Source organism: Penicillium canariense (assembly GCF_028826845.1).
Source record: "Penicillium canariense strain IBT 26290 chromosome Unknown utg000007l_segment0_segment0, whole genome shotgun sequence".
NCBI classification, from domain to species: domain Eukaryota; kingdom Fungi; phylum Ascomycota; class Eurotiomycetes; order Eurotiales; family Aspergillaceae; genus Penicillium; species Penicillium canariense.
In genome coordinates, this window is record NW_026622734.1 from 890,617 (window position 1) to 907,019 (window position 16,403).

Sequence of the window (16,403 nt, forward strand, 5' to 3'; positions counted from 1 at the left end):
GTCTTTCTGCACATCGTTCTTTATGCCTACTTCTATACCTCTCTTTCGACCCCCTTTTGCACTTCTTTTCACATCCTTATCCACCGCTATTCCCACACCTCTTTCTCTATCCTTTCTCCTCCTCCTCCATGTTCGGTTTGCGTTTGCTCTAAATAACTTGCGTACTTCAGCTCACTCCAGCTGCTTTAGTATTCATTGACAAAAACCAGTCGATCTTTTTTGGCTCTCATCACTCTCTCTGCTTCTATACGCTCGGCAGAACAGCTTTAGCGTGGACTGCCCATCATGGGTCCTCGGATCAAACGGAGGCGTCTAACGGACATCTCTGGTGACCTCAGCGACACGGAAATCTGCAAGCCAGCAAGTCAGCTAGAAAAGAACAGCTGGAATGGATTCTGTGAGATCGAGTCTGAGCCGGTACGGTGAATGGGGTTCTTTGCGTGGATCTCTCCGCTAACACCGCCCATCAGGCTCTATTTAATGTGATGCTCCGGGAGTTCGGGGTGAAAGGTGTTAAGGTCCAGGAAGTAGTATCTTTGGATGAAGAAATGATGGCCTTCCTGGAGTATGAGCTCACAGTCTCTCCCTGCCCACTCTTCTCTTCTCTCTCCAATTCGAGGACTAACTGAGGCTTGGGTAGTAAACCTATCTACGGCTTGATCTTCCTCTTCAGATGGCGTGAAGACGATGCCGAAAAGCAGGAAGCAAGCTGCCCAGATGGGATCTGGTTTGCCAATCAGGTTCGTTTTAGTGATTCAGTGGAATCCATCTCTCACGCAACGCTTTGGCTGATGCTACTGCGTAGACGGCTAGCAATGCCTGTGCTAGTGTAGCCCTGCTGAATATCGTGAACAATATCCCCGACATCGACCTGGGGGAGAATCTACGACACTTTAAAGAGTTCACGATGCCGTTTACGCCAGCTTTACGAGGAGATGCTATTGCCAACTTCGAGTTCGTCAAGCGGGTGCATAACTCCTTCGCGCGGTATGTGCCCACTACCCTTGGTCTTTCGTCTGCGCATGTATCATTCCATTCTGAGCTGACTCGACATCCTTTGTTGATGCCACAGCAAGATGGACATTCTCAATTCAGACCTCCAGCTCCATTCTGAGGCCAAAACCCGCAAAGCATCGTCCACGAGCCAGGCCGGGGAGAATGAGTCGGACTCATCCTTCCATTTCATCGCGTTCATGCCGGTCATGGGCCAAGTGTGGAAGTTTGATGGGCTGGAACGGCAACCGCAATCGATCGGTAAGGGTTGATGAGGGAGGGGACTTGATATGAAAATGATTGTTGCTGAATACGACCAGGGGATTGTTCCGAAGCCGACTGGTTGGACCTCGTAAGGCCTAATCTCCTGGATCGGATGGCTGCCTATGAGGAGGATCAAATTGAATTCTCGATCCTGGGATTGGTGCGAGATCCCCTGCCTGACCTCCTCCACCAGCTCGCTGTCAATGTGAAGAGTCTGGAGACGGTCCACGCGCGTCTACTGCCCCATGGCGCTACCACGGCAGCTGCGACGCTCGAAGGAACGGTGATCGGCCCGGAGCCGTCCCTTGCGTTGACCCGCGCCGCGATCGATGCGGCTGTGATCCCGGAGGCAACCCAGCAGGAATACCAGAGCTGCTCACCGAGCCAGCATCAGCAACACCAACAGACGCTCAATCAAGCCCAGGTCGAGCTTCGGTCACGCATCCGAGAGGAACAGCAGTCGCAGCGAGCGGACGAGGACCATGCGACCGGGCGACGGTACGACTACGGGCCCGCAATCCGGACGTGGCTACGATTCCTGGCGCGCAAGCAGTTGCTGGCGGAGTTGCTTCAATAGCGAGGTGGCCGAGACCCTCGTGGGCCAGCGATTGGCCGCCCGGTGGATACCGGGCAGCGTAGTTTAGTCCGAGAATGTGAAGCCCCAAACGGCCGCCTTTGCGCAACAGCGACAGACCGAACTACAAGAGGTTCGCGGTCGGACTAAGCTTGTAGCCACATCGCCAACCGCCGGGCTAGGCTGGCAGTTCCCAACCATCCGAGGCGCCCCATGGTTCAGGCCACCCTCCTCATTGGACGCGTGCCGACATGCAGAGACGACGGAGACTCCAGATAGTACCGATCCTCCATCAGGACGTACGGAGGACAGGCCCGCCAGCAGACGGTCGTAGCCTGTAGCCAGTACCTGCTGGATACTTGTCGCGGTTCCAAAGTCGCCGCCCCTGCACTCTCTCCCTCCCCCCGTCCCCAGAAACGTCTGTGGCGACTTCATCTCCACCATTCCCCTGAAGGATCCAAGTACCCGCCAAGTCGCGGTGACCAGCGCGGGTCCTCCCCACTGGGCAAAAAATAGTTCACACGTCACCGCCTGGTCCCCGACCTTCTCCAACCAAGCCCAAACTAACCCTTGGCCCTCCAACATCTCCTTCCTCTCTTTCTCCGCTTCGTTTTGGTCTTTTTCGTTTTTTTTGTGGCGGTGGACTGCGTTGGACCCGGACCCCCGACCGGACCCGTAGGCGCATCTCTTTTTTCTTCCACTTTCCTAGGGCCTTTCATCGACATTACGTCCGCCGCACGGCATTTCTTGGAGCACCAAGCTTCCCGCTGGGTCACCTTCCCCGCCACTTGAGACCATGTCGTCCGCCGCCGTGCCCGAGAAGGCCCCCGACGACTCGTCCAAGCTCAGGACCTTTCTCTCCATCCTGCGAAAGTATGCCTGTCCCATTTGCGCCTATTCGACAGAGTTCCCTCAGAAACCAAACCCTCCCCTCCCCCCGCCCCGAAGATGTACTGACAGATGCCCTCCCCGTGAACTAGGTTTGTGGGTGTGACAGATATCGCATCCGTGCGGTTCTCATTGCCGGCCCAACTATTAGAGCCCCGACCGAATCTAGGTATGTCCGACGGGAATGACCCTAAGGTACGCTCGAACCGAAGCTGATGGGTGCCAGAATACTGGAACTACTTGGATCGACCGGAAACCTTTGCCAGGTCAGGAACAAATGGCCCACGGGCCCCACCCATGGTAATCGCGCATGTGCTGACTCGAGACCTTCAGCATTGGCAAGTCGGACGATGAAGTGGGCCGGATGCTCGAGGTGTTGAGGTTCTGGTTTACCAAGGACCTGGTATATTTTGACTTGCGGCTGCCATAAGAGGGAAGATGTGCTGAGCGTTCCGACAGAAATACATCAAGGGAAAGCCATGCAAGCCTTACAACTCGACCTTGGGGGAGTTCTTCCGGGTATGTACAACTGGAGGCTAGGAGCTAGGAGCTAGGAGCTCTATGTACTCTTGCAGGTGGCTTGGCTAATCTGATTCTTTGCGATCTTACAGTGTAGCTGGGAGGTGCAAGACTTTGTCCCCGAGGAAGCCAATCTCCCCGGTGTCACTGCCACCAGCAATGGCACCAACGTCCAGGATGGCGATGAGAAAGTCAAGGTCTGCTATTTGACCGAGCAGACCTCGCATCACCCCCCGGTCTCGGCCTTCTACATTGAATGCCCGGAGCGCGGGGTGTCCGCTCGCGGGTTCGACCAGATCAGCGCCAAGTTTACCGGCACCAGCATTCGGGTGAGCCCCGGCCAGCACAACCTGGGCATCTTTGTCAACATCGAAAAGCGAGACAACGAGGAATATCAATTGACCCACCCCCACGCTCACCTCGGAGGCCTGCTACGGGGTGCGCTGGCCATCACCGTCTCGGATGCCTGCTACATGACCTGCCCCAAGACTCGCATCAAAGCGATCCTGCAGTACGTGGAGGAGGGCTGGATCGGCCGGTCGCAACACAAGCTAGAAGGCGTGATCTTCCGCTACGATCCCGACAACGACAACATCACAAAGCTGAAAGATGTAGCCGAGAGCGACGTTCTTGCCCGAATCAGCGGGTCCTGGCATGGCAAGATCTACTACACCCCCGCGGGCTCTAAGGAACCCCGTCTGCTCATCGACATCACGCCGCTGCACCCCGTGGACAAGATCCTGCCTCCAGCCGAGCAACAATTACCGAACGAGTCACTCAAGTTCTGGGGCCAAGTCACCAACGCCATCGTCGACAAGCAGTTCACGGAAGCGACCCGGATCAAGCAGGAGATCGAGGAGCGGCAGCGTCAGAAAGCGGCCGAGCGCAAGGAGAAGGAGGAGGAGTGGAAGCCGCGCTTCTTCATCGGCGCCGTGACCCCGCTGGGCAAACCCGAACTAACGGCGGAGGGCCAGAAGGCTCTGGAGGGCGTTCGGACTGGGAATTACGCGTTGGAGGAAGGCCCCGTGCAGGGCGCATAGAACTATAATTGTGTCGACTTCTTTGGAGTGAAATCCATGGCGTATCTGGCATGCGACCATGCAACACGGCGTCTGTCTCACCTTTCTACCTCTTACCTCGTTCTTGTTTCTGTCCCCGTCGCTTGTCTCTGTCTCTCTCTGTCTCAGTCGGTCTTTGGCTTATTGTTCCTTGTCTTCACATACTTAGATTTCGCATGAGGGATGTACGTTTCCCTCCCCCTTCGCCGGGATGCTTTCTTGTGGATAGTTACTTGCGGGCGAATGATCACCTTGTTGGGGGAGCCCACATAATCCGGCTCCCGGTGCGATCAGAATGGATATAGACTTTCTGCACACGCTCCAAATTGTGGCTGGTAGCGGGTTTATAAATCTGGCTTTGCCAGCCAGCATCTCTAGACCTTACAGTGACGCGGGTAAGGAAATTACACATAGTAACACTGGCCGATGATGTATATGCCTCCGCCTTAGAAAGCCACGGTCAAGACAATAATACTCCAGGGACCACAAGCCCGAATGAAACTACACTACAGTTATTACAGCAAGAGAATGTCGCAAAAGCAGATGGAGATGCATGTACAATTCAGAACTCCACGAAACACATGCTCCCAGCCGCCAACTCCTCCAGCCAAAACAACCAAGGCAAGCATAGAAAGATTATAGTCATTAGACACATTAAGACATGATCAATCCCCTCCAGGAAAGCAAAGCCACTAAGCCGATGCAATAACAGGCGCCGTGCTGGCGGGTGTGCTGGCAGGCGCGCTCGCCGGCGCACTAACCACCTTGTTAAACCCAGCGGTGACGGTCTTGGCGATCTCCTCGTTCTTATGCGGCAGCAATGATAGCGCGTAGGCGACATCGTTCCACTGGCGCTCGGTCTCGCAGCGCGGGAGACGAGCAGCCAGCTTGTCTGAGAGCTGGCGGGCGTGTTTTTCCTGTAGAACCGGTGTGAGCAAAAGGACAATTTTGGAGATGATGGATGAAACAGAATGAATAAAGGCTTACTTTCTCGACGAAACCAATGAGAAACTTGACAATGCGCCGCAGAGAAGCCTCCTCCAAGTTCCTTTCGGCACTCAGCAGACTGAACATGTCGACGAAGTGGTTGTACACGGCATTATCCTTGGTGGCCAACTCCGTGAAGAACATACGGGCCAGATCGGCAATCTTCTTGTCATCGTCCTCCAGGCACTTGGCCATCTCGCCAAGCTGGCCCTTGACCTTGACCTGGCCGGCAAGAATCAGGAAAGTCAGGGTCATGAGACAAGTACGCTTAACGGAGGCCTCGTCGTCATTGAGACGGCGGTACAGGAAATCAGTGTTTTCGTCGATGAGGTGGTTGAAGCAGACGGCCATATCGCCAAGCGCGATGACAGCATTGCTGCGCACAATCGGGTCTTCAGAGCGCTCCATGATTGTGATTAGGAGCGGGAGGTTTTTCTCACAATACTCGGCAGAAACACACATAAGCTTCGCCATGCACAGAGTTGCTGCTGCCTGCAGGTCACGATCCGCATAGGCATTGTTGTTTGCACAGATCTCCGCCACCAACGGACCGAACTTCGCGAGCAGCGAGTTTTCTCCGTACAGAAGCTCACGCTCTCGGATGTGGGCCATCGCGTCTTGGAAATCATCTTCCGTGGTTCCTCCAATAAGATCCAGCTCATCGGCTTCCGCATTTTCGCCATTCTTTTGAGCAGCAGTCTCTGCTGTCTTGGTCTTCTCCTGCTCAGCTTTGCGGCGCTTGAAGTCCAATTCACACAGCTCAAGATGCACGATCTGCTTAATAGCAATGTGACCAACGACATACAGGAGTTGCGAGAGAGCAGCGGATGACGGCTTCCGTTTTGCATTCTGTTCCTGGGTATCGGCAGTACCTGGCCGTTGTTCTTCGCCGCTGGCGGTGGTGTGTGAAGACGACGGCCGTTGAAGGTGCGGCTGGAAGACAAATCGAGTCTTGCGTCGGAGAATGTCCGAACAGAGAACATCAGGGTGCTTGGACAGAGCGTAGATAGCACTGATAGCCTGCTCGGCCACACCGTACCATTCCTTGCTTTCGGAAACGATCTCGAGGATGGCAGCAAGTTTGATTAGGGCCGAGTGATCATTGGCGAGCTTGGGTACAGTGACGACATCCTTCGACTTGGCCTGACGGCCAGGGACCATGCGCCGGAGAGCAATACAAGTGTATTTTGCGAGCACAAGATCGGATCTCCCCAAACCACCCAGACCAATGCGCAGCATCGCCTCAATCTCCTTTACAACCACCTCGGGGTCCGCCAGCGCTAGCATTCCGAGAACGATGATAGAGCCACGGCGCTGAGTCTTCGAGATCTCCTTCTTCTGAATGCTGTAGACCTGCCACAACTTCGCGATTACTGCCTCTGAGATATGACCAGCCTTCATCATCGTGCTGAGCAGCTGCTCAAGACATGTGAGCTCCGCCGGAGTTGATCCAAAAGTCAAACTGATCATGTTTCGAGCAATATAGTTCGCCGCATCATTGGGGCTGAAGGAGTCAGGTGCATCGAAGAAGAGGCCCTTGTAGCAATCAATCAGGTGAGTCTGGACACCTTTGCCCTCATCGCTATTGCCCTTGGTCCAGATCAGACGGAGCATACGTCGAATGCCACTACGGGCTGTCTCAACCTTGTAGGCATCAAGCATGACGAAGAAGTCCATGGCCTCAATGACCTCGCTCTTGTTTCGAGATGAAAGCAATTGAGAGACAATGGTGGAAGCCGAGTGGAGAACTTCAATGAACCGAATGGCCTCATTGTAATATTTCCTTGTAAGCTGCAGGCGAGTTAACAGCTCGGATGTGGCGGCCTGCTCAGCTGCTTTTTGCATCGCCGCGTCCTTCTCCTCCTCCGTCATTCGGGGTGCTTTCGAAGGTGAGTCGTCCGGCATCTGGGTTGCATCATCTAGCAGTTCAGGATCAACTGTCGTGGCGTCTCCGTCGAAACCAGGAGTCTCCGCGGGTCGCAGTGCGTTCAGCTCTTGGTCAACACCGTCTAGTCTGTCGGTCCACTCTTTGTATGAGAGTTGGCCACCGTGCATTACACTGAATGGGTGAGTAGCTACCAACTTGGACAGGAGTTTGATTGCGTTCCGCCGAACGTTGCTGCTTTTGTCTTCCAAACTTCTCGCAGCCAGCTGGGCAGCAGCCTGTCGTCTCTTGGGAAACTTCTGCTCCAAGTCGCAGATCCTCATCAGAACCTGAATCGCTCGGCAACGGCAGTAAGGGTTAATGTCGAGGAAACGCTCTTCCAATACATCGAAGAACGCATTGATCTGAGTCTTGGAGTTTTCGCTGGGCTCTTCTTGTCGACTCAAGTCGGAGATAAGGTTACCGCAGACTTCAATGACGGCGCATCGAAGAGTATAGGCCTTGAGGCACTGTCAATCCAAAGTCACGTCTAGGTAGGAGAACAAAGGTGGTTCGTACCTCGCTGTCAAGCTGTTTGGCCAGAAGAGTCATTTGCTTAATGATCAATCTTGGGGCAAGCTCAGACAACTTGATAATGAATGCAGAAACAGATTTTGGCCCTCGTGTATCGTTCGAATTAAACTCTTTGTTTCCAAGCTCCCTAGGAGATATTAGCGAGGGGTTCGCGTACGCAAAATCAGGCGTGGGAAATTACTTTAGAATCTCATCCGAAAGCTGGGGGTAATCATATTGCTCCGCGAGAATGTGAAGGAATTCAGCCATAGGTTCAGACAGATGTTCGAAGTAGGTCAAGCTTTGCACAATCGAGGTTTGCGCGCCTGTCGCATCAGTCAGCATACGGGCCATACATCCAACGATGAACTCTGCGACACATACCGAATGCATGGCCGTGGTGCTTAACCGCAATACAAAGAACCTTGAAGGCATGCATGCGGATAGCCATGCTCTTCACTCGCTGTTCGCTTTCGAGGACCAAATAGATTGTGCGCGTAAACAGAGTAATGAAGGTGTCGCGGTCCGAAGTAGTCAGAAAGATACGGCCGAGCTTAAGTTTCATCACCTTGCACATAGTCTCCATGGAGATCTGAATTTGGGGAGTCCAGTCCCACTGTCCATCCTTGGCAGATTTTGACTTAGACTTGGGTCCGCCTCGTCGCGCGGGTGCAGACTCTGCAGGCTTTTCTGCCGCCTTTACCTCAACGGCAGACAGAGCCCACTGAAGGAGAAAGCCGTACATCTCCAGGAGCTGCTTGTGGTGTTGAATCGCCTCTTGTTCGTCGGATTCGAGGTCGCCATGAATAATATCTGCTTCAACAGACAATCCGGAGACGATCAGGTCGAGGACTTTGCTCAGGGATCTCGTGGGGAGGAAACTCGTGTATCTGCAAGGGTTCAAAAGTTCAGAGTCGGTTTCATGCGGGTTGAAGCCTCCGCGGGGGACTTGGGAAGGGACTGGGGCGCACTTTAACAGGAATTGCAGTGATTCGAAGAAAGATGATCTCGTCAATCCTTCTGGGTTCTCCGCGACTGCGTCCACGATTGGGTTCAAGACATTGTCAATCAGCGCCGTCGACAGCTGATTCGGATCGGACTCGCAGTCCAGCAGCTCTGGATCTGCATCGGGGGTCGGAATAGAGGCCGGGTCACTCAAGTAATACTTGAGCGACTCGTTGATATCGAACTGTATTCTGTCCTCCATGGCGGCGGTGGTGTGGATGGGATGAGGAGGGGAGGAGTGCGGGAGTGTTGATAAGCGGGTGTTTGGCTTTTGCCTTTTTGGGGTGCTTCTTAGGTAACCGCGCGTAAATTACGCCTCCAGGCGCTCTCCGCCCGCAGACACGGCGGGTGTGTATTGTCAGCATCACGTATTGCCGTGTTGCCCTCGGAGAAAAACAGCGGAGCTTGGTTGCATTATGTGCGCCTGGTGCCCTCACTTCCCCCCGGTCGACACCCTGCAATTCTTACATTCTGACTCCATTCCAACCTAAGACCAACTCCTTCGAAAATCCTCTCTTTCCACTCTCCTTTGGCAAGAGCCTGCAGCCATCATGTCCGCCTTACGCGGGGCACCCGCGGGAGTCTTTGAGCTCCAGCACAGCAGTTCTTTTCGAGGCCTACAACCCGGAAAGGAACGATACGCGTCCGAGGAGGATGGCAGGGAGGCTTCTAATAGCGAGGCACCTCAAGGAGAGAGCGAATACGAGGAGGAAGAGGTGGACGAGTCGGTGCGAGAAGACATGAGCAAGCTAGAAGGTACCTTTCCGGGTATCTCAGATCGGTTCCGACTAGTCAACCGGATCGGAGAAGGTATGATTTTTCTCTTGTAGTCCGAAAGAAAACATGCGCGAATGCAATAACTGACAATCGACTGCAATCAAGGAACATTCTCTACCGTTTACAAAGCAGAGGATCTGCTCTACGACCACTACCACAACGAATGGGATATCTTCGGGCAGGCGCAACAACAAGAGCAAGAAGAGTGGGATAACCCTCCATCCAAGCGGCGCAGGGTGGGCACAGATTCTGTGGGTCGTAAGAAGGCGCGGTTTGTGGCGCTGAAGAAGATCTATGTCACAAGCAGCCCGATTCGCATTCAGAACGAGCTGGAGCTTCTCCATGACCTTCGAGGATGTCGATCCGTATGCCCTCTGATCACCGCCTTCCGCTATCAGGATCAGGTCGTAGCGGTGTTACCCTACTTCCCACATACCGACTTTCGCATCCAGTATCGCACGTTCATGGTGGCTGACATGCGCCACTATCTCCGGTCACTTATGACAGCGTTGCAATCAGTCCATGAACATGATATCCTGCACCGAGACATCAAGCCAACGTATGTGACACCGCTGGGTTAAAGCTTGGACTATACACTGACATGTCTTTCGCAGTAACTTCCTCTATAATCCCGACCTGAAAGAAGGTGTCCTTGTTGATTTTGGTCTCGCAGAGGTAAGATTCGAAGCTTCGTTCCTTTGAAATTGAAGTCTGAACTAATTCATCTTGCCGTATCAACAGCGCCAGGGTTCTGAGTACACCAGCCCATGTCTCTGCTCGCACCAGATCTATGTCCGTCGCAGTCGGATACTTTCTAGCTACTTTTCCAAAAATCCGCCAGCCAATGGCCTCTCCAGCGGTTATCCCAAAGCCGACTCCCGGCCATCGAGGCGCGCAAATCGAGCCGGAACTCGAGGATTCCGCGCACCAGAAGTTCTGTTCAAATGCACATCACAGACCACCAAGATTGACATGTGGTCAGTCGGGGTCATCCTTCTCACCTTGCTCGGACGCCGCTTCCCTTTCTTCAACTCGGCCGACGACATTGACGCCATGATCGAGATGTCAAGCATCTTTGGTACGCGACGGATGAAAACCGCCGCAGCCATGCACGGGCAGATATTCGAAACGAACATCCCCACTATCGGAGAAAAGGGATATAGCTGGGAGAAGCTGGTTAAATGGTCCAGTTGTGTTGAAGACCTAACTGAAAGCGAGTCACAAGCGACCCGTCTGCTGGCGGGACTGATGGAACTTGACCCGTCGAAGCGGCTTAGTGCCGAGGAGGCTTTGAATCATGAGTTTTTCACTGATCCCATCCACCACGATGTGGAATGGGGCGGCCACCCGGAGGAAGGAAGTGTTGATTCGGACGAGGACGACGAGGCGGGCGAAGACGAAGCCGATGAAGTCGCGATGCTATGAGATCCAAGATTTGTACGATACATGATGCAGTTCTGATGCTACCAGGTACCTTAATTTTGCATGAATCATATAGTCCATTTGTAACAGGGCAAATACCGAATGCTTCATGTACACGGTCTCATTCACGTCATACCGGGACAGCTGAAATTCCATGTCAAGAACCCGCTCCTGATGTTGCTGATCAATACTGATCTATAAATTATGTTCCCTAAGCCGCTTCTCCAAAATCGTAATGGCCCGTTTCCGCTGCATGCTTGGTGGCCCCTTTCTCTCCGGTGAAGGTGCCTCCGCAGGTATTGCAGCGAACCAAGAACCCAGAAGTGTCGGTATAATAGTGCCTACTTTGCAAGGCACGGCCCATCTCCTTGGCCTTCTCTAAGACCACTGGATCGGCAGCATCAAAGATCTTTGAGTCACTCGGTCCAAACAGGTTGGCATGTGTATAAGGTGGATCTGACGGGCAGAGCGCGAGGACATCGTAGTGAATCCCCGAATATACAACTATACACCGAGTCGGGGCACCCTCATTAAACTGGAACATATGGAGCGTCTGGACATCAAGGGAGCAGATCTCGATGTTGAAGTACTCGCTTATAATCTTGAGCTCGATGGCTCCGCCCCACGAGTCCTCGTTCTGAATCCATTGGCAGTAGTCATCGGGCTTCTTCCCTAGGATAGCCGCGGTATATTCGGTCGGGTTCGCTTGAATGGCTCCCGCAACAATCGATCGCAGCTCGACCATGGTGTCCATATCGCCCATGACAGCGGCGCCTACTGCACGGAAGAGACATGAGTTGTCGTCAGGCATGACACGGAGCACAAAGGTGCCGCCGTGTTCGGGGGAGGCGATCTCAGGTGGATCATCGGCGCTACTCTCTGGCTGTGATGGCATCGACGACTGCGATTGCTGCGGCGGCGGTTGGTGGGAGGCAGAGCCCGCAGGCTGGTTGAGGGGGGGGCTCGCTGGGCGGCGCGGCAGAGTCTCGTTGCGCGACAATAAGCTGCTCCCCGTTCAAGTTGATACCAATGTCGGCTAAGAGTTGATCTGGTCGCAAATGGTCGAGGTTCAACGGCTTGAGGTCGGGGTATCCGTACTTGGCATCGAAAGAGGTGATGCCAGTCTTCTCCGCGATCTGTCCTCGGAGGTCCTGGACGGTGGCCGAGTCGTCCAGAGTGACCGTTGACTGACCCGAGGGTCCACGAACTCGTAACCGCATAGTCAGACTGGAGAAATGTGCACTTCGCTTGCAGCTATACAGGAGGATGACACGAGAGCGACCAAGGCGGGCAGCTGCGGCGCAAATGGTCCCACCCGATAAGTGAGGGAGCTATGACGCGCGGAGGGTCTGCGTGGGGTAGTCGCAGAGCGATGAGAAGTCGTCTTTCTTCCCATCTAGTGAGACCATGAATCAAGTGGTGGATACGGATAATCGCCCAGTCAAGGTCGCCCACCGAGGGCAAGCATGCTGGAGTCTATGAAAGCAATCCACAGAGGAATGCGACAGTTTTCATGCGGCGATCAGCATGGATGGGTGAGTCCCCCCACAACGGCCGTGTCCAGGCATTACCATGCAAAGCACCGCCCGAGTGATTTCGTCACTTTTGCAGTAGTTTCACATATTTTGGAGGAGATATGAGTTTTGATACGGTCGTAGGTGCCTTGGTAGCCATGTATACTATGTTACGGCCTCGGTTGGCCTGGCAAACGAGGCGGACTTTGACAATACGGTGGTAATTATAGTGTAATAATACCGCTGACTCAGCCCGGCGCAAAACATTGCCCCCTCGCCGACACGAGACGCAACCAGCTCCGCAAGCTTTCTCGTCGCTTCCCCTTCCGACTGTTTGAACACACGCACCGCGGTGGCAATGAGCAGCATGGAGTCGCCGGAACGTGAGCAGTCTCCGCCTGAACCCGAGAAGCCTGTCAACTCCATCGAGGATGATGGCGCCATCTCCGAGGACCTGTGGAGGGCCATGACGGATGTGCTCATGGGAGTCTATGATTTTCGCGAGCAGGAGTAAGTACTGTCCTGACAGGAGCTGAAACGTAGGAGTGGAAGATCTAATTGCGCCCTTGCAGTGGTCACGATCCATCGCGGCTGTTCCACCGCAGTGTCAACAAGCGCCTTGTCCCCGACTACTACGACATTATCAAGGAGCCAATGGCGCTGAGCATCATCAAGCAGAGAATCAACAAACGCGAATACAAGCAAATCGCGGATTTCGTGCGAGACTTTGCCCTGGTACGCGAACCCCCCAGCAGCTCCCTGACCTTCAATCACTACGGCTGGCTGACAGTTCTATGTTTTCCAGATCCCCCACAATGCGCAAACTTATAATCGACCCAAATCGCAAGCCTACGAGGATGCGCTAGTCATCAAGGTATGTCGGTGATTGTTGAGCCGAGTAGGACCTCGAAGAGCCAAGAGACGCGACTGACACCGATGTGCGCCAATAGGATGTAATCGTCTCGGAGTTGAAGAAGCTTGTTGAGAAGGACTTGATCGGCGCCGAGGAAGCTGAGTTGCCGGATCTTGGTGAAATACCGGAGGCAGACCCCCTACCCGATGACGAGGAAGAAGACGAGGAAGAAGAGGAGGACGAAGAGGATGATTCTGACGACGAACGCCGGAAGAAGAAGCCGGGGCCGAAGCCTGGCTCCAAGCGTGGAAACCAAAAACAGGAGCCTGATCCTCGAAAGAAACGCGGAAGGCCCCCACGGGTGGATACTCCCATGGAAACTCGGATCAAGACCATTCTCAAGGGGATCCGCAAGTTCAAAGGCCCTGGTGGCCATTTGAAAATCGTCCACTTTGAACGGCTTCCAGACAAGATCGCCTACCCAGACTATTACATGGAAATCAAGGAGCCGATTGCCATTGATATCATTAAGCGCAAGGCCAAGCGCAAGAAGTACAACTCGGTTGATCACTTCATGCGGGATCTAGATCTCATGTTCAACAACGCCAAGGCCTACAACCAATCGGAGAGCCAAATTTACAAAGACGCCGTCGACCTGCAGAGCGAGGCGCGGAAATTGGCCGAACAGGAGAAGAAGAAGCCTGACAGCGAGTATCTGATGGAAGACGGGCGCTTTCCTCTGCCCGATGGGATTCTGTACCGCAATGAGCTGTGGAAGGTCGGAGACTGGGTTCACATCCAAAATCCCAACGATGTCTCCAAACCAATTGTCGCCCAGATCTATCGGACCTGGCAGGATTCAGAGGATCAGAAATGGATCAACGCATGCTGGTATTATCGGCCCGAGCAGACCGTCCATCATTACGAGAAGCACTTCTACCCCAACGAGGTCGTGAAGACGGGCCAATACCGCGATCATCGCGTCGAAGAAATCGTCGATCGTTGCTTCGTCATGTTCTTCACCCGCTACAGCCGAGGCCGTCCCCGCGATCTTCCGCCAGACAAGGACATCTATGTCTGCGAAGCTCGATACAACGAGGAGAAGCACAAGCTCAACAAGATCAAGACGTGGGCCAGCTGCTTGCCGGACGAGGTGCGTGAGAAGGACTATGAAATGGATCTTTTCGATGTGCCACGCAAGATCAAAAAGGTTCCTAGCCCAATCAAGCATCTTCTCAAGGACGATGCGAAGGAGACCGACGATCTTCCTCGGCCGACTTGGGGTGCAGATAATGCGCCACCGGTCGTGGGCGCGGTGCACCGTCGCCCACGAGATGAGAATGTAAGTGCCCCAAACATCCGGCCGACATGACAATTATGAACCTAACATCTCTCGCCCCAGGAATCTCCTCCTCCTGAACCAACTCCTTCCCCGCCCCCTCCCACTATGCCACCGCAGGCCCTGCCAGCAACAACCCCGCGTCAGTCCATGAGCCAACCGATCGCAAATCCCGGTCTGAGCACCGCCGGCAATGTGGCAGCCCCCCAGCTCCAGGCTCCATCTCCCGCGGTTCCCGTGGCGCAGACCTCGCCAGCACCTGTTTCCCAACCGCCATACCAGGCTGCTCAAATGAACCCGCAAATGTACCAGGGTCCCAACCAGCGGCGCCCCAGCAACTTTGTGCCGCAGACCCCAACTGCCAGCTACCAGGCCTCACCGGCAGCTCCCTCATATTCGGCGGCACAGCCATCGCCATATGGCAACTACCCCCCAAACCGGCTGCACCCGACAACGGCACCATTGTACAACCCCAACGCGCCGCGTCCCATCGAAGTGTACCATCTCAACGAAGCAGCCAACAGCGCCATTCCCGCCGATATCCGGTCGCAGTTCCACTGCGACGCCCAGGGCCATGTGCTCTTTTTCTCGGTGCCACCGCTGGACCTAATTCCACCGGCAGAGCAGAAGCTGGGCCACTCGCTCAAGTATCTCGCGTCCAAGGACGAGCGGCAGAAGAAGGTCGCGGAGCGGAAGCGCAAACGAGCCGAAGAACAGCGGGAGCGTGAAGCAGCAGCCAAACGCAAGCGTGCCGACGAAGAGACCGCCCTAGCTGCCTGGATCGAGGCGCTGGCCCCGAAAGCAATCGAGCGAATGGTGCAACGAGTCATCTCTGGCACGGACCAGCTGTACGAGGCAATCTACCACGACCAAGCGGACAGCGCGCGGGCAGCGGACGCCCAGGTGCGCGAAAGCCGAGTCCAGGCTGACCGTGCGGCCCGCCAGCAGATCGCCCAGATCCAGGCGCAGACCAGGAACGAGGGCTTTGTGAGTCTCAAGGGAAGTGCGGTGTACCTGGAGGACATCTAACGGCATCGAGATTCGGACGGACGTGAAGGTGAACTGTGACTTCTTTCTTTCTTCTCTGAGCGCACATATGTGACCCTTCATTCCCTGGTTTCAGGCGTCTAGACATTAAATTTCATGGTTCCGGCAGGGTCAAGGGGGGCGTTTGTAAGAGATGTTTTGTATACGAAGAAGTGAGCCGAAACCAGAAATCGAAGTAATTGCTCACGACAGTGGTCGACTCTACGGTAGAGGTAGCAGTAGCAATCACTCTGAGAAGAGCATGACACCCAAGTCGAATACGGTCGAAGACTATACGGCGGTGTAAAATGTAGAAGGAAACCCAGATCATGGACCAGCATATTTGCACATCTCCCATTTGTACAGCGCGGGCAGGGCAGGCAAGACTGCGACGAAGAAAAAAGGGGATCTCGTGAAAACACCATGGCAAGAACACCAGAACCAGTCGAAGAAAAGACAAGAGAAGACAGGACAAGTAAGAGGGCCGTGGACTCATGAAGAACGAGCATGAGCACAGCAGGGCAGGATGAACAACCAACTATGGAAGTAAAGAGAAGCCATACCACCCATGACAAACCCAACCAAGCTCGCAGCCCTCGAGATCTAATTCCCGACCACATAAGATCACAAAGAAAAAGAAGGAAGATTAATACAAGGGCAAGGCTACCTTCCAATTCCATTGGAAAGGCCCAGTCTCAGGAACCCGAGGGGAATGAGATGAAAGGGGAAAAAACCAGAAGCACAATG

The 16,403-nt window shown here is 54.3% G+C and overlaps 6 protein-coding genes across 6 annotated transcripts; 4 read left to right on the forward strand and 2 right to left on the reverse strand.

Annotated features, from left to right (window-relative positions):
• Positions 1 to 285: 285 nt before the first annotated feature.
• N7482_009340 (ubiquitin C-terminal hydrolase 37) lies at positions 286 to 1,834 on the forward strand (the record flags this gene model as incomplete). Its single annotated transcript, XM_056691464.1, has 6 exons — positions 286 to 417; positions 471 to 565; positions 641 to 740; positions 806 to 987; positions 1,073 to 1,254; positions 1,314 to 1,834. The coding sequence occupies 6 exons, from the start codon at positions 286 to 288 to the stop codon at positions 1,832 to 1,834; spliced, it is 1,212 nt and encodes a 403-aa protein (XP_056539170.1).
• A 793-nt stretch (positions 1,835 to 2,627) lies between these two features.
• N7482_009341 (putative oxysterol binding protein (Orp8)) lies at positions 2,628 to 4,278 on the forward strand (the record flags this gene model as incomplete). The annotated part of the gene is made up of 6 exons (XM_056691465.1): positions 2,628 to 2,704; positions 2,812 to 2,888; positions 2,946 to 2,985; positions 3,053 to 3,122; positions 3,179 to 3,238; positions 3,331 to 4,278. The coding sequence occupies 6 exons, from the start codon at positions 2,628 to 2,630 to the stop codon at positions 4,276 to 4,278; spliced, it is 1,272 nt and encodes a 423-aa protein (XP_056539171.1).
• Positions 4,279 to 4,988: 710 nt separating this feature from the next.
• On the reverse strand, positions 4,989 to 8,927 carry N7482_009342 (condensin subunit YCS4; the record flags this gene model as incomplete). Its single annotated transcript, XM_056691466.1, has 5 exons — positions 4,989 to 5,213; positions 5,284 to 7,677; positions 7,727 to 7,868; positions 7,923 to 8,046; positions 8,105 to 8,927. 5 exons carry the CDS (start codon positions 8,925 to 8,927, stop codon positions 4,989 to 4,991), a joined length of 3,708 nt encoding a protein of 1,235 aa, XP_056539172.1.
• A 349-nt stretch (positions 8,928 to 9,276) lies between these two features.
• N7482_009343 (serine/threonine protein kinase CDC7) lies at positions 9,277 to 10,927 on the forward strand (the record flags this gene model as incomplete). Its single annotated transcript, XM_056691467.1, has 4 exons — positions 9,277 to 9,535; positions 9,608 to 10,061; positions 10,117 to 10,177; positions 10,244 to 10,927. The coding sequence occupies 4 exons, from the start codon at positions 9,277 to 9,279 to the stop codon at positions 10,925 to 10,927; spliced, it is 1,458 nt and encodes a 485-aa protein (XP_056539173.1).
• A 208-nt stretch (positions 10,928 to 11,135) lies between these two features.
• Positions 11,136 to 12,144, reverse strand: N7482_009344 (ubiquitin-specific protease OTU1; the record flags this gene model as incomplete). Its single annotated transcript, XM_056691468.1, has 2 exons — positions 11,136 to 11,890; positions 11,952 to 12,144. 2 exons carry the CDS (start codon positions 12,142 to 12,144, stop codon positions 11,136 to 11,138), a joined length of 948 nt encoding a protein of 315 aa, XP_056539174.1.
• A 652-nt stretch (positions 12,145 to 12,796) lies between these two features.
• Positions 12,797 to 15,659, forward strand: N7482_009345 (putative RSC complex subunit (RSC1); the record flags this gene model as incomplete). The annotated part of the gene is made up of 5 exons (XM_056691469.1): positions 12,797 to 12,948; positions 13,011 to 13,173; positions 13,244 to 13,312; positions 13,389 to 14,633; positions 14,694 to 15,659. The coding sequence occupies 5 exons, from the start codon at positions 12,797 to 12,799 to the stop codon at positions 15,657 to 15,659; spliced, it is 2,595 nt and encodes an 864-aa protein (XP_056539175.1).
• Positions 15,660 to 16,403: the final 744 nt, after the last annotated feature.